The following is a 15,760-nucleotide window of genomic DNA, read 5'->3' on the forward strand; positions in this document are numbered from 1 at the left end:
GTGTGGCAATGTGTGCTTGTTTGTGTGTGAATGAGAGTGTGTGGGTGTATATGTGTGTGTGAGAGACACAGACAGAGCTGGAAAGAGAGTCAGGGCGTGTTTGTATGTGTTTCGAGTTTGACAACACAGTGTTCCACTTTACACACCCATGCGTCCAACCTGGAACAAATGCAAACATTTTTATTATGATCAGTCTGATGAGTTGCGTGACTTTATTTTATGTGGTTCGTTTGTTTACTGGTAGAGTCTAGTATGTGACAATATAAAGTTCGCTTTGCAATATCCATTTTGTTGTCTCCTTAACTGTTCGAGGTTTAGCGACTTTCCCATATGTGGTTATTCCTAAAATCAAATGCATACTATGCAGGTAATAATAAATACAAGCTGGTAGCAATCGAACATGTAGCAATAGTACAACAAAAATATGTTCAGAACATACAATGCACATCATATCTTTGACGTAATACTAACTGTGGCAAATCAAAAGGCGTTAAACTACTCAGACATAAAGTGTTTTTTAACACATTCTTTAAAGCTTTTTAATGACTTTAAGTGCTTAAAGGATGATGGAAGCGAATTCCAAACTGAAGTACCCGAAAAAGCAAGACTGGTCTTATACAGGTCAATTCGTGGAATCGGTGGGATCAAGTTGACCGACCCATATCTGTGGGTAGCTTTATTGACTCACATGCGAAGCAAAAGTGAGTCTATGTACTCACCCGAGTCGTCCGTCCGTCCGTCCGTCCGTCCGTCCGTCCGTCCCGGCGTCCGTCTGGAAAACTTTAACGTTGGATATTTCTTGGACACTATTAAGTCTATCAACACCTGATGTGGCCTGATGGTGTATGGTTACAATATCTCAAAAAACATGTGCGGCAACTTGACCTCACTTCAAGTTCAAGGTCACAGGGGCCGTAATTGTTGTCTTAAAAACGACCATTTTTCACATTTTCGCATTATTTTCTGAAGTTGTCGAGAATGGCAACCTTAGCTATGTATGCTATACAGGGCAATGTAAGCCCTACCTTTGGACACCAGTTTGGTTGACCTTGCTTCAAGGTCAAGGTCGCAAGGGTCCTTTAAAGTTGGATTGTATACATATTTTGAAGTGACCTTGACCCTGAACTATGGAAGATAACTGTTTCAAACTTAAAAATTATGTGGGGCACATGTTATGCATTCATCATGAGACACATTTGGTCACATATTATGGTCAAGGTCACTTTGACCCTTATGAAATGTGACCAAAATAAGGTAGTGAACCACTAAAAGTGACCATATCTCATGGTAGAAAGAGCCAATACGCACCATTGTACTTCCTATGTCTTGAATTAACAGCTTTGTGTTGCATGAGCTTGGATGACCTTGACCTTGGGTCAAGGTCACATGTATTGTGGTAGGAAAAATGTGTAAAGCAGTTCTTAGTGTATGATGTCATTGCTAGGTTTAGTTATTTGACCTTGACCCTGAAGGTCAAGGTCATGTAAAGGTCAAGGTCAAGCATGTGAGTCGTATGGGCTTTGCCCTTCTTGTTAAATAATGATGTAATGTAAATCGGCACTTTACCGAAATACAATTTATGCATGATAATGGCTTTGTTTAACTTGAGATGCTTTTCCAGTGGAAGAAAGTTAAGCATTTTTAATTTCATATCTGTTGATGCATTATCATTTACGATGAGTTTGGCCGAGCGACGATAGAGAGAGTCTAACTTTTTCAAGTGGACATCGCTGCTGCCAGAGCGTCGATACATAATGGATGTGAGGCATTAGATGAGCATTGTGGAACATTTCCAGAGTCCTTCTGTCCGTAAATTGCTTTAACTTGGATAGGAGGAAAACGTTCTTGGCTACTTTCTTGCAAATATTCTGTAATTGTGCCTGCCACTTGAATTCACAATCAATAATTACCCCTAAAACGCGATGCTGTTGAACACGTTATGTTCTGCCCTTCATTGGATGATGGTGCGGACTCAGTTTGTCCCTTGGCAGGTTGGTTTCCCTGGTTCCCGCTCTTCTGGAAAGGTTTTGATGACTTTGACGTCCCCAGGGTCCTTCCATGAGCAATGAGATAACGCTCAGCAGCATCAGTAATGTCCTTCAAACCCCGCAGTTTTTGCTCTTCCAAGCGGGTCGCCAGGTCCTTCGGGCAGGCATTAAGGAACTGCTCCTTCACGATCAAGTCCCGCAGACTCTCGTATGACTGCTCTTCACCTGATAACTCCACCCACTTCTGCAGGTATGACGACAGGCGCTCCACAAACTGGCTCGGTGTCTCTCCAGACAATGGCTGGCATTCGCGGAAGCGTTGACGGTAGCCCCTTTCAGTGAAGTTGTAGCAACGCAACAGAGCTTCCTTCAGTACATCATAGTCTCTGGCGTCATCATTTGAGAGTCTAGTGTAGACCTCAAGTGCTGCCCCAGTCAAATGTGCGCTGAGTTGAATCGCCCAGTCGTCGCGCTGCCATCTAGCACTCTCAGCGAACCTCTCGAATCTTGCAAGGTAGCAGTCGATCTGGTCCTTCCCGTCAGCGAATGCTGGAAGTTTCGGTGCCCTGTGTAGCATTTGCTGCTGGTTATCTCTTTGGCGTGGTGCCTCGTGCTCAGTTTGAACACGCACCATTTCTGTCTGAAGCTCTAAGTGCTTGGTCTCCGTTTGTATCTGGAGCTCTAAGCGTTTCAGCTCCATTTGCTTTTCTTCACGCTGCGCTTGTCTTTCTTCACGCTGTGCTTCTCTTTCTTCACGCTCACGCTGCGCTTGTCTTTCTTTATCTTCACGCTGCGCTTGTCTTTCTTCACGCTCACGCTGCGCTTGTCTTTCTTCACGCTGCGCCAGCAGTCGTGTCTGGGACTCGACGAACTCCGTCAACTGCTTGCCTTTTAGTCCCAGTTCAATTCCTTTTCCCCAGAACTCAGCCATTCTGGTCTTTTCCGGTGCGTTCGTCTGTATTCTTTCACAGCCCCGAACGTAGACGAATGTAGTCTTCTAAAAGAACATAGTCTCTACCGCACCTCCGATGCTTCTCTCGTCGCTGGTCACCTTCGTAGACGCAGGCTGCCACCCTCCTCGTCTAACGTGACGGCGCACTCTGCTCACGATACGTACACGACGTACCTCAGTCGTATTTCGTAGTATTAATGCACTAGCTCCGCGACGAAGTCCGTCTCGTCCAAACGGCAGCTAACCTCTGTAATCCCGATACACTCCGGCGTCGCTCACCGTACCGAGCTGCGGCGATTACCAAACTCTTCCCACAGTCACACCGAATCCACGGTTCCGTAGTCTCAATACTGATTCCTCAGGATACACCCGATTGATGGCTACCTCCTGTGACTGTCTTGACACTGGTCCTTGTTACTGGAAAACCCTTGGCGTTAAACGTAGATCCTTGGCTTGGCCCCCAATTGTTACACGACACTTGAGATTGCCACAAGTTCTCAAACGTCGTATAGTTGTGTTCTTTTATTCTACGTCGCCCGTCTTCGCAGCAACAGAAAACAACTCGTCAAATTGAGTTCGAGGATTTATTCAGCATTCAATACATACAACTGCACATCGTAGCAGAACTCAAATAGAAGCTTTTTTAACATTCAAATCGCGCTGGCATATATAGTAAATACTCAATCTCGAGAATATTCCAGACCGAACACGATACAACTACATTATACGAGCCGTGCATGGACTAAACTAGCGACATTCTCTTATGACGTACATCAAAAGGGCCGACGCACTTAATCCGAACGAACGCCACGAACTCACACTAAGAACAGCATGGTAAACAACTTGTTTTGACAGGACTAGAAAGTTCACCTGCATTCTCGTCCAAGCATAAATATTGTGTTTACAAAATATAATATCGGTACTTTCCCACAAAGTAAAAATAAGTCAACTACATGCAACACACAAAACTGAACCAAAGCTCAGCAACGGTAGCGTTTCCTAACAGCTTGTTAAAGTTGTCATTAAAATCTAATTTTTAGTAACAAATTAAACCTTGACTGCATTGCATTCCTCATTTTTTCCTGAATTCAAAAATATATAGAAATGTCATGTTCACTCTAACAATGTGCTCATAATTACAGAAAATAGGTTTAGTAAGTACTACATATATATGGTCTCATGCTTTGCGGAGACGAGCGTGATCCGTCTCGGTATTGTTAGCCGAGACTATCTAAATGTATCTCGTAGTCTTGGTGATGACTGGTTTGTGGTGTTGATATTTAAGTTTCATACCGATTGACTAAATGTTTTTATATCGCTTTAGGCGACTTGTCATTGTTATTGTGGTTAACATTATTCTCAATCTCATATATATTGTGGTTATTGTACGCGTGCAATTGATGACTTGGGTACGTTTCGTAATTTGGAGCTAGCTTGTGTGTGTGTGTGTGTGCGAATGTGAGCGAGTGAGCGAGCTTTTTTTGGTGTGCATGCTGTGATTGGGAGTGTGTGTATGCATTGTTTGTAACTCGGAACAAACTTTCCAGGTGTACTGCACATGTTTGAAATAACTTATGTTTTATGTCTTCCCTAACTTTTAAACGGTGTCTCTAAGGTGTGAAAAACGTTCCTCAGTGTGGAATTTGGTGATACATGTATGTATTTTGGGTTTAATTACAACTATCAATGGTTTCAAAACAAATTGTGTGCGTTTTTGCCTTTTCCTCAGTTTGCATGTTTTGACATTTGGGAACAACATGATTTCAAATCTACTGGTTAGATTTCTGTGAAATTCTGCATACTTGTACTTTTACATACTATCTACAGAGTTACCATTTGAATAATGAATCGGAAAAGAAATGTTGGCTTTACGATTTTTTTAATATTAAATTTTACGCAAAATTTCAACATTATGATAAAAAAATTTTTTTTAAAATAACTCTAATACTCACAGAAAAAATAAATGGTAAATCTGTAGATATGATCTAAATCTATATTTATGCAAAATATTGGACAGAAATCGAGCATTTGGATATGGAAAAAACGGTTCCTAAAATCCAATATGGCTGCTGTTTACTTTCCTGTTTCTATAGCAACGACATACACAATAAACAAACACATTAACGTTTTTTAATTCAGAGACCATCAGTATTATAACAAAAGCGACACAAACAGTGCTGATCATCATATATGGAAAATAGCGATTTGGCCCTCACATGGCCTTAAATGAAAAATGTAAGTTCATTTGACATGAGTTAAGAATTATAGAGTAGATTGCACTGACGCAACAACGTTGTAAGTGCCATGCCCATGGACATACACTGCATTCGAAAGAATCAGTGTATATAAAAATAATAATACATTGTTAAAAAGCACCGGTTGTTGGTTTTAACAACCATTCTAGCGACAACAGATGTTTATTTATACTTCATGAGATAAGACGTATATCTGGTCTTAAAAACGTTTGTGCTGCTAGTTTGCCGTAGGATTGTCGGAAGAGTGTTCCAGAGACTGCTACCTGAATAGATTAAACTAGATTTGAATAGGTCAATCCTAGGCAGAGGCATGTTCAGTCTCTGGAATTGGCGTGAAGTTTTTAACGTGAATTTGTAAAATATGGTTTGAGGTACACATCCATGAATAATGTTATGCATAAGGGTCCCTTTATTATAACTTAGCCTTGCCTTCAGAGGAAGAATGCCTAAGTTCATGTAGTCTAACTCAGATAGGGTTGTTTTCTTTAATAAGACTACTTTAAGCGCTCGTTTATGTAATCTAATTAGTGGTTTGAATGAATTTTCACTTGCCGAGTCCCACAAGGTAGACGCGTAGTCAATAACAGACTGAATATGAGCATTAAAGAATAATTTCCTGGCTTCCAAATTCAGGAAGTGCTTGATTCTAGATAATAGATAGACCTTCTTGGACACTTGTTTAGACAGTTTTTGTGCTATCCCATCAACTCCCCCTCCCCTCCCCTCCCCTCCCCTCCCCCCTCCCCCCCCTCCCCCCTCCCCCCCCTCCCCCCTCCCCCCCCCAAAAAAAAGAAAAAAAGAAGTAACACTGGCAAGAACATATTTTACATACAAAAAGAAACACAAAACAAACATACAATCATGATCACACAACGGCACAGATAATACAGCACGAGGTACCTGTGATGAAAGGACACCTGAACTAGCCCTAAATTGCAAGTGGACTTTTACTTTTACAACAGGTAAATGTTTGTCAAGATCAAAGGGACTTCAGAAATTGTCGTTTCATGGGGAGTGTCCATTCATCAGATGGGCCTCACATTGCAGGTACCACGCAATGTAACAGGAACCATAAGCATTTGCTCAAACACACAAACACACACACACACACACACACACACACACACACACACACACACACACACACACACACACACACACACACACACACACACACACACACACACACACACAGTTATGTGAAAACAGCACCTTGAAGTAAAAACAGTGGATTTCCCTTTTGAAAAAGTGAAAGGGGGGGGGGGGGGGGGTCACAAAATGGGGGTTCATTTACAGAACAAGTCAGAAGATACGAAAACAAATTCTGAGATGACATGAGATTGTGAAGAAATCCAAGTCAGGTGGTCTTAAAAAAGGGGCGGTTCCAATGCAGTTGCCTTTCAAGAGGAAGCTGAGACAAAATGTCCAATACAGTGGAACCCCCTTCTAAGGCCCCTCTTAAAATGAAGTGCTTCATTTTTTTAAAATTAAAATTACCTGCTCAAGTAAAAAATGGGTGTAATTTTACACAGGATATGAACAGAAAGTCTGAGAAAACAAGGTCTTGGGGGGTCTTAAAAAGGGAGTTCTACTGTACCATGACTTGTAGTAGTACAGTTACCACTCCGTGTAAGTATTATCACAGAATACCATGACATTGTGCAATCTACACCACCCCAGTGTTCAATTAAAGTCACATTTCTCCTTGTGAAAACATCTCACAATCTCAGTCAAATCTAGCAAGGCTGTTACTTGTATTTGGTAAGAACATACCTTGAATTTGTTACAGGCCAACATTCAAAATGCTGACTGCTTGCTAAAGCCAAAAGTCGCTTTTACAAAACTAAAGCTTTGCCATGTCTGAAAGTGAGACGGTGGGCCAAACATTTTTTTATAAGAAGAAATGTGCCTTTAAAATGATTGTTCATTCTTGAAAAGTCATGAAAAAGTCAAATATGGGAATCATTACACAAGAATCACACTCATTTGATATTTTTTTTAAAGACTCTTCCACACATGATACATTGCAGTGTTTAGTGATGTGTAGTTCCTAGGCCTCGGTCTGTCTTCTATCACGTACACATACAGTGGAACACCCCTTGTAAGACTCCCTCCCTTTTAATACATTGATTTCTGACTTTCTGTTCATAACCTGTGTAAAGTTACCCCCAGTTTAAGACTCCCTTCCTTGTAATACCCTGTTTTCTGTCGATAACCTGTGTAAAGTTACCCTCAGTTTAAGACTCCCTCCCTTTTAATACCCTGTTTTCTGACTTTCTGTTCATAACCTGTGTAAAGTTACCCCCAGTTTAAGACTCCCTCACTTGTAATACCCTGTTTTCTGACTTTCTGTTCATAACCTGTGTAAAGTTACCCCCAGTTTAAGACTCCCTCCCTTGTAATACCCTGTTTTCTGTTGATAACCTGTGTAAAGTTACCCTCAGTTTAAGACTCCCTCCCTTGTAATACCCTGTTTTCTGACTTTCTGTTCATTCCCTGTGTAAAGTTACCCCCAGTTTAAGACTCCCCTCCTTTTAATACTCTGTTTTCTGTTCATAACCTGTGTAAAGTTACCCCCAGTTTAAGACGCCCTCCCTTTTAATACCCTGTTTTCTGACGTTCTGTTCATAACCTGTGTAAAGTTACCCCCAGTTTAAGACTCCCTCCCTTGTAATACCCTGTTTTCTGACTTTCTGTTCATTCCCTGTGTAAAGTTACCCCCAGTTTAAGACTCCCCTCCTTTTAATACTCTGTTTTCTGTTCATAACCTGTGTAAAGTTACCCCCAGTTTAAGACGCCCTCCCTTTTAATACCCTGTTTTCTGACGTTCTGTTCATAACCTGTGTAAAGTTACCCCCAGTTTAAGACTCCCTCCCTTGTAATACCCTGTTTTCTGACTTTCTGTTCATTCCCTGTGTAAAGTTACCCCCAGTTTAAGACTCCCCTCCTTTTAATACTCTGTTTTCTGTTCATAACCTGTGTAAAGTTACCCCCAGTTTAAGACGCCCTCCCTTTTAATACCCTGTTTTCTGACGTTCTGTTCATAACCTGTGTAAAGTTACCCCCAGTTTAAGACTCCCTCCCTTGTAATACCCTGTTTTCTGACTTTCTGTTCATAACCTGTGTAAAGTTACCCCCAGTTTAAGACTCCCCTCCTTTTAATACTCTGTTTTCTGTTCATAACCTGTGTAAAGTTACCCCCAGTTTAAGACGCCCTCCCTTTTAATACCCTGTTTTCTGACGTTCTGTTCATAACCTGTGTAAAGTTACCCCCAGTTTAAGACTCCCTCCCTTGTAATACCCTGTTTTCTGACTTTCTGTTCATAACCTGTGTAAAGTTACCCCCAGTTTAAGACTCCCTCCCTTTTAATACCCTGTTTTCTGACGTTCTGTTCATAACCTGTGTAAAGTTACCCCCAGTTTAAGACTCCCACCCTTTTAATACTCTGTTTTCTGTTCATAACCTGTGTAAAGTTACCCCCAGTTTAAGACTCCCTCTCTTTTTTTTTTTTTTTTTTTTTTTTTTTTTTTTTTTTTTTTATTTCTTTTTTTCTTTTTTTCTCTTAGGAGATCAGACATTGTTAATCACACATGTGCGTGCGTTTTTTTTTATATCGGAAGTTTTTTTAATAATTTTTTTTATAATCATTTTAATTCTTATTAAGTTATTATTGTTTTCCTTCAGTCTCACTCTTTCTCTCAGCTTCACACTCAATGGACAGTAAACAGATCATGGACAATTGTTTTTAATTTTTTTTTTATTTACATTTACCCTCTCTCTCTCTCCTCTCTCTCTCTCTTTCTCTCTCTCCTCTCTCTTTCTCTCTTTCTCACACTTGTCCACACAACATCTCTCTCTCTCTCTCACTCTCTCTCTCTCTCTCTCTCTCTCTCTCTCTCTCTCTCTCACTCACTCCCTAGTCTGTCTTTCTCTGCATCCACTTTCTTTCTCTTCGACTTGTCTGTTTTTTTCTGAATTTTGTTCTTCGGAATTTTCTGTCTTCTTCTTTGTTCTTCTTTTTTGCTTCGTCTCTCTCTCTCTCTCTCTATCTCTCTCTCTCTCTCTCTCTCTCTCTCTCTCTCTCTCTCTCTCTCTCTCTCTCTCTCTCCTCTCCCCCATACTCTGTCGGTCTCTCTCTCCCCCTCTCTCCCATAGTCTGCCAATCTCTCTCTCTCTCTCTCTCTCTCTCTCTCTCTCTCTCTCTCTCTCTCTCTCTCTCTCTCTCTCTCTCTCTCTCTCTCTCTCTCTCTCATTGTCTCCTCTCGTTCTATCTTCTCTCTCTCCACCTATTTTTTTTTTTTTATACATTTTGTCCTATATTTTCTTCCGTCATCATTTCTCCTTTTGTTACCTAACGTTTCTTTATTTCAATTTCACAGATAGCAACATATATGCGAGTCACAAGTCAATTATTTTTCTTAAACTTAACTCTTTTTCAAAAATACATCCGATCTCTAAAGGGGTACCGTATCTATAAATACCTATGCACATTTTTGCAATCAAGATCAGCAAATTGACATAGTTTGCTTCAGCGGATGAAATAGAATTCCTTTTAACTAGGCCAAATAGGGCATCCCGCACATCAACATGAATTCTTTTTGAACAAGCGGTGAAGAAGGCTTCTTCAACAAGATTCCACACTTTGCTTATTTTTATACAATAATAAAAGAAATGTTCGATATAATCTGTCTCTTCTGTACAATGTGTACAACTAATACTCTCAGCAATGCCCATTTTATACAATATAATGTTCGTTGGATAAATGTTATGAGTTATTTTCCAGTGTAGCAGTCTCAATCTTACTTCTTTTGATGCGTTGCTTGCTATCTGCCAAATGTCCTTGTTTATTTCAATTCCCATCTTTCTTTTCCAGAAACTGACTGCAATAGTGTCAGTTTGATAAGCGTCTACCATTAATTTACGAAACTGCCTGGGTTTAAATGTACTTATTTTTTGATAATCCATTACCTTCATAGCTTGTATTCCATTATCATTCATCTTCAAAAAAAGGGATGCTATTGCTGTGCGAATTGCCCCATATTCAAATAGTCTTGTTGGTTTATGCCCAACTTATGCCCAACTCTTTCACAAATCCTGTGAAATGGTAAAAACATATTGTTCTCGTATAAATCCTTCACATAGCATATATCAGATGTAACCCAATCACGTAGAAACATTGTCTTGCCACGATAAGCAATTAGAGAGTTATTCCATAGGCATAAATTCTCCAGCTGGGTCATTTTTTTCACGCAAGGTAATATCTTTTCATGGTTGTCAAGCCAACATTCTAAAACGCTTTTCCAGAACTTGTTTGTAATCAACCCCAACCCTTTAAATAAGGCTGGTTTGACGTTTGCTTGAAAGCAGCATAGATTTTTTCCGAGTTTGGAGAACATACTGAGTGGAATACTTTTCCAAGCTTCTTCGTTTGGTTGCAGTAATTTCGAAAACCATCCAAGTACAAAGGATTTTTGAAAGTCACCCAAGTCAATCATATATAGGCCACCTTTACTTGTTTCCTGGCACATAACTTTTCGTTTTACCTTTTCATAGGCTTTTGTGTTTGAAAATCTTTTTTTCCAAATGAATCTGAAAAACATTGAGTTCAGTTTACATATGATCTTTTCGGGTATAATCAAAGCTTGCAAAGCATGTGTTAATTGAGGGATCAAAAGTGATTTTACAAGGCAAATCTTTCCCATTATACTGCAGTTTCTCTTAGACCACTTAATCATTGTGCTCTGAATATGATTAATTTTTTCCGTCCAGTTTTCTTCGATTTCCGAGGCTTCTAAATTATTACTAAAATATATACCAAGAATTTTGACTTTTGATTTCCATCTGAAGCCACATGGCTGCTCCTCAGAGTACTTCTGTGAACCCAACCACATGGCCTCCGATTTCAGTCTGTTCACAGCCAGTCCTGAGAACTTGGAGAAATATGACACCAATGTCAGAGCATTTTGCACATCATCAGTGCCTTTCAGAAAAAGCGTTATATCATCAGCGTACAAGATCATTTTCAATAGTATTTCTTGATTAGTACTATTGGCTGATGGCAAGAATACCCCTTTAACTGACTGATCTGCCCTCATCTTGACTGCCAGCAGCTCTAAGGCGAGCACGAAGGCCATTGGTGAGAATGAGCAGCCTTGTCGAATTCCAGCGTTCATTTCTATAGGCTCTGACAACCACCCCATATAATTTACACAACTTACTGTTTCGTTCATGAGCGTAGTGACCCATCTAACAAAAGTGTTACCAAAATTGAAGCGTTTAAAGGCATACATTATGTATTCTTTTGATATTGTGTCGAAAGCTGCTTTGTAGTCTAGAGCTAGGAGTAGCCCTGGTTTGTTCGTTTGTTTGAGATGTGTAATTATATCATCAATCATTCTAACTGCTGTGCTACTATTTCTGCCTTTCATAAAACCAAACTGATTTTCATGAATTATTGTTCCAAGCACACTCCCTCTCTTTTAATACCCTGTTTTCTGACGTTCTGTTCATAACCTGTGTAGAGTTACCCCCAGTTTAAGACTCCCTCTCTTTTAATACCCTGTTTTCTGACTTTCTGTTCATAACCTGTGTAAAGTTACCCCCAGTTTAAGACTCCCTCACTTGTAATACCCTGTTTTCTGACTTTCTGTTCATAACCTGTGTAACGTTACCCCCAGTTTAAGACTCCCTCCCTTTTAATACATTGTTTTCTGACTTTCTGTTCATAACCTGTGTAAAGTTACCCCCAGTTTAAGACTCCCACCCTTTTAATACATTGTTTTCTGACTTTCTGTTCATAACCTGTGTAAAGTTACCCCCAGTTTAAGACTCCCTCCCTTTTAATACCCTGTTTTTGGCTCACGTAAGTGTAGCCTATGCGATGATAAACTTTGTCTGTCTGTGCGTGCGTATGTATGTATGTGTGTATGTCTGTGGTAGAAACTTTAACATTTCCGAGTCTATGGATTACGTCAGTCTCGGTCAAAAGTGTTCGACGTGTGTGATAGAAACTATTTGAAGACGTCACATTATGACGTAAGAGGGTTAGACGTCACGCAAAGGAATTACTGAAAGTCTCGGTCATTGTTATTGTGAGCGGGCCGAGACTTCTTGGCAGATCCAGGGTCTCGCTTTCTTGCATAGTTTCACCTATGCTTACTGTGTGTGTGTGTGTGTGTGTGTGTGTGTGTGTGTGTGTGTGTGTGTGTGTGTGTGTGTGTGTGTGTGTGTATGTGTGACGGAGTGATTGAGTTTGTGTTACTGTTTGTCGATTTCTTACGTGAGCCTTGAAGGCTTCGCCTCTTGTCTGACTTTCTGTTCATAACCTGTGTAAAGTTACCCCCAGTTTAAGACTCCCACCCTTTTAATACATTGTTTTCTGACTTTCTGTTCATAACCTGTGTAGAGTTACCCCCAGTTTAAGACTCCCTCTCTTTTAATACCCTGTTTTCTGACTTTCTGTTCATAACCTGTGTAACGTTACCCCCAGTTTAAGACTCCCTCCCTTTTAATACCCTGTTTCTGACTTTCTGTTCATAACCTGTGTAAAGTTATCCCCAGTTTAAGACTCCCTCCCTTTTAATACCCTGTTTTCTGACATTCTGTTCATAACCTGTGTAAAGTTATCCCCAGTTTAAGACTCCCTCCCTTTTAATACCCTGTTTTCTGACTTTCTGTTCATAACCTGTGTAACGTTACCCCCAGTTTAAGACTCCCTCCCTTTTAATACATTGTTTTCTGACTTTCTGTTCATAACCTGTGTAAAGTTATCCCCAGTTTAAGACTCTCTCCCTTGTAATACCCTGTTTTCTGTTGATAACCTGTGTAAAGTTACCCCCAGTTTAAGACTCCCTCCCTTGTAATACCCTGTTTTCTGACGTTCTGTTCATAACCTGTGTAAAGTTACCCCCAGTTTAAGACTCCCTCCCTTGTAATACCCTGTTTTCTGACGTTCTGTTTATAACTTGTGTAAAGTTACCCCCAGTTTAAGACTCCCTCCCTTTTAATACCCTGTTTTCTGTTGATAACCTGTGTAAAGTTACCCCCCAGTTTAAGACTCCCTCCCTTTTAATACCCTGTTTTCTGACGTTCTGTTCATAACCTGTGTAAAGTTACCCCCAGTTTAAGACTCCCTCCCTTGTAATACCCTGTTTTCTGACGTTCTGTTCATAACCTGTGTAACGTTACCCCCAGTTTAAGACTCCCTCCCTTTTAATACATTGTTTTCTGACTTTCTGTTCATAACCTGTGTAAAGTTATCCCCAGTTTAAGACTCTCTCCCTTGTAATACCCTGTTTTCTGTTGATAACCTGTGTAAAGTTACCCCCAGTTTAAGACTCCCTCCCTTGTAATACCCTGTTTTCTGACGTTCTGTTCATAACCTGTGTAAAGTTACCCCCAGTTTAAGACTCCCTCCCTTGTAATACCCTGTTTTCTGACGTTCTGTTTATAACTTGTGTAAAGTTACCCCCAGTTTAAGACTCCCTCCCTTTTAATACCCTGTTTTCTGTTGATAACCTGTGTAAAGTTACCCCCCAGTTTAAGACTCCCTCCCTTTTAATACCCTGTTTTCTGACGTTCTGTTCATAACCTGTGTAAAGTTACCCCCAGTTTAAGACTCCCTCACTTGTAATACCCTGTTTTCTGTTGATAACCTGTGTAACGTTACCCCCAGTTTAAGACTCCCTCCCTTTTAATACATTGTTTTCTGACTTTCTGTTCATAACCTGTGTAAAGTTATCCCCAGTTTAAGACTCCCTCCCTTTTAATACCCTGTTTTCTGACGTTCTGTTCATAACCTGTGTAACGTTACCCCCAGTTTAAGACTCCCTCCCTTTTAATACATTGTTTTCTGACTTTCTGTTCATAACCTGTGTAAAGTTACCCCCAGTTTAAGACTCCCTCCCTTTTAATACCCTGTTTTCTGACGTTCTGTTCATAACCTGTGTAAAGTTACCCCCAGTTTAAGACTCCCTCCCTTGTAATACCCTGTTTTCTGTTGATAACCTGTGTAACGTTACCCCCAGTTTAAGACTCCCCCCCTTTTAATACCCTGTTTTCTGACGTTCTGTTCATAACCTGTGTAAAGTTATCCCCAGTTTAAGACTCCCTCCCTTGTAATACCCTGTTTTCTGTTCATAACCTGTGTAAAGTTATCCCCAGTTTAAGACTCCCTCCCTTTTAATACATTGTTTTCTGACGTTCTGTTCATAACCTGTGTAAAGTTACCCCTAGTTTAAGACTCCCTCCCTTTTAATACATTGTTTTCTGACTTTCTGTTCATAACCTGTGTAAAGTTACCCCCAGTTTAAGACTCCCTCCCTTGTAATACCCTGTTTTCTGACTTTCTGTTCATAACCTGTGTAAAGTTATCCCCAGTTTAAGACTCCCTCCCTTTTAATACCCTGTTTTCTGACGTTCTGTTCATAACCTGTGTAAAGTTACCCCCAGTTTAAGACTCCCTCCCTTGTAATACCCTGTTTTCTGTTGATAACCTGTGTAAAGTTACCCCCAGTTTAAGACTCCCTCCCTTGTAATACCCTGTTTTCTGTTGATAACCTGTGTAAAGTTACCCCCAGTTTAAGACTCCCTCACTTGTAATACCCTGTTTTCTGACGTTCTGTTCATAACCTGTGTAAAGTTACCCCCAGTTTGAGACTCCCTCACTTGTAATACCCTGTTTTCTGACGTTCTGTTCATAACCTGTGTAAAGTTACCCCCAGTTTAAGACTCGCTCCCTTGTAATATCCTGTTTTCTGACTTTCTGTTCATAACCTGTGTAAAGTTACCCCCAGTTTAAGACTCCCTCTTTCTTAAGACCTCATTTTTTTCCATTTTTGGGAGATCTTACAAGGTGGGTTCAACTCACTTTTGAATACAGGTCTAACTGACCTTTACTTTTCTGTGTCTGGGAACATCACTGTGCCTGAACCTGAATTTGAATGGGTTGGGTCTACCAGAATAATGAATGATTTGCCAGCACTGAAAATAATATTTTGATTAAATTTTGAAGGACGTTGGCAACTGACAAACCGCGAACTGGTGAATTATCTCCCCGAGACAGTGCCAATATACTGGTAAATTGCACACCATCTTTAGCCCTGGATCATGATCACAGGCAATGTTGAATACATTTTGAGAGGAGTTGCCAACTGAAAAACCGCTAAGTTAAGAATTACCTCCCCTTGGCAGTGCCCAAGGACGCATCACCTTAACTTACAAAATAAGGTGAACCGATTTAAGTGATTCAAACTTCTAATTTTTGACAACAGAATGACAATACAGATATTGATTTTAAAACATGATACATATAGTGGAGAAAGGAAAGAAGATCATGTTATCCATGGGGTGATTTGTCCATGATCCAAGCCTTCACACCCAGAAGTCTCTCTGATGTGTCACTTGTCCTGTGGATTACCAGCTCCACATGCAGGGAAGAATAGGAAAGATTACACCGAATAGCCTTGAATTTGATCACCGTTTTCCTCATGCATAGTGTTAGGGTCAATGATAGCGCAACACTTCATGCAGCATACCACAGTCCTCTCCAAATGATTTAGAAATG

The 15,760-nt window shown here is 40.4% G+C and overlaps 1 protein-coding gene across 1 annotated transcript in view; it reads left to right on the top strand.

Moving 5' to 3' along the window:
- Positions 1-15,760, top strand: part of LOC138949851 (antistasin-like) — a 47,709-nt gene that overhangs the window by 12,286 nt on the left and 19,663 nt on the right. Inside the window, exon 5 of the mRNA XM_070321632.1 lies at positions 11,063-11,148. Within this exon, the coding sequence (XP_070177733.1) occupies positions 11,063-11,148 (86 nt within the window). The remainder of the gene's footprint in view (positions 1-11,062; positions 11,149-15,760) is intronic.

Source organism: Littorina saxatilis, linkage group LG16, assembly GCF_037325665.1.
Source record: "Littorina saxatilis isolate snail1 linkage group LG16, US_GU_Lsax_2.0, whole genome shotgun sequence".
NCBI lineage: Eukaryota > Metazoa > Mollusca > Gastropoda > Littorinimorpha > Littorinidae > Littorina > Littorina saxatilis.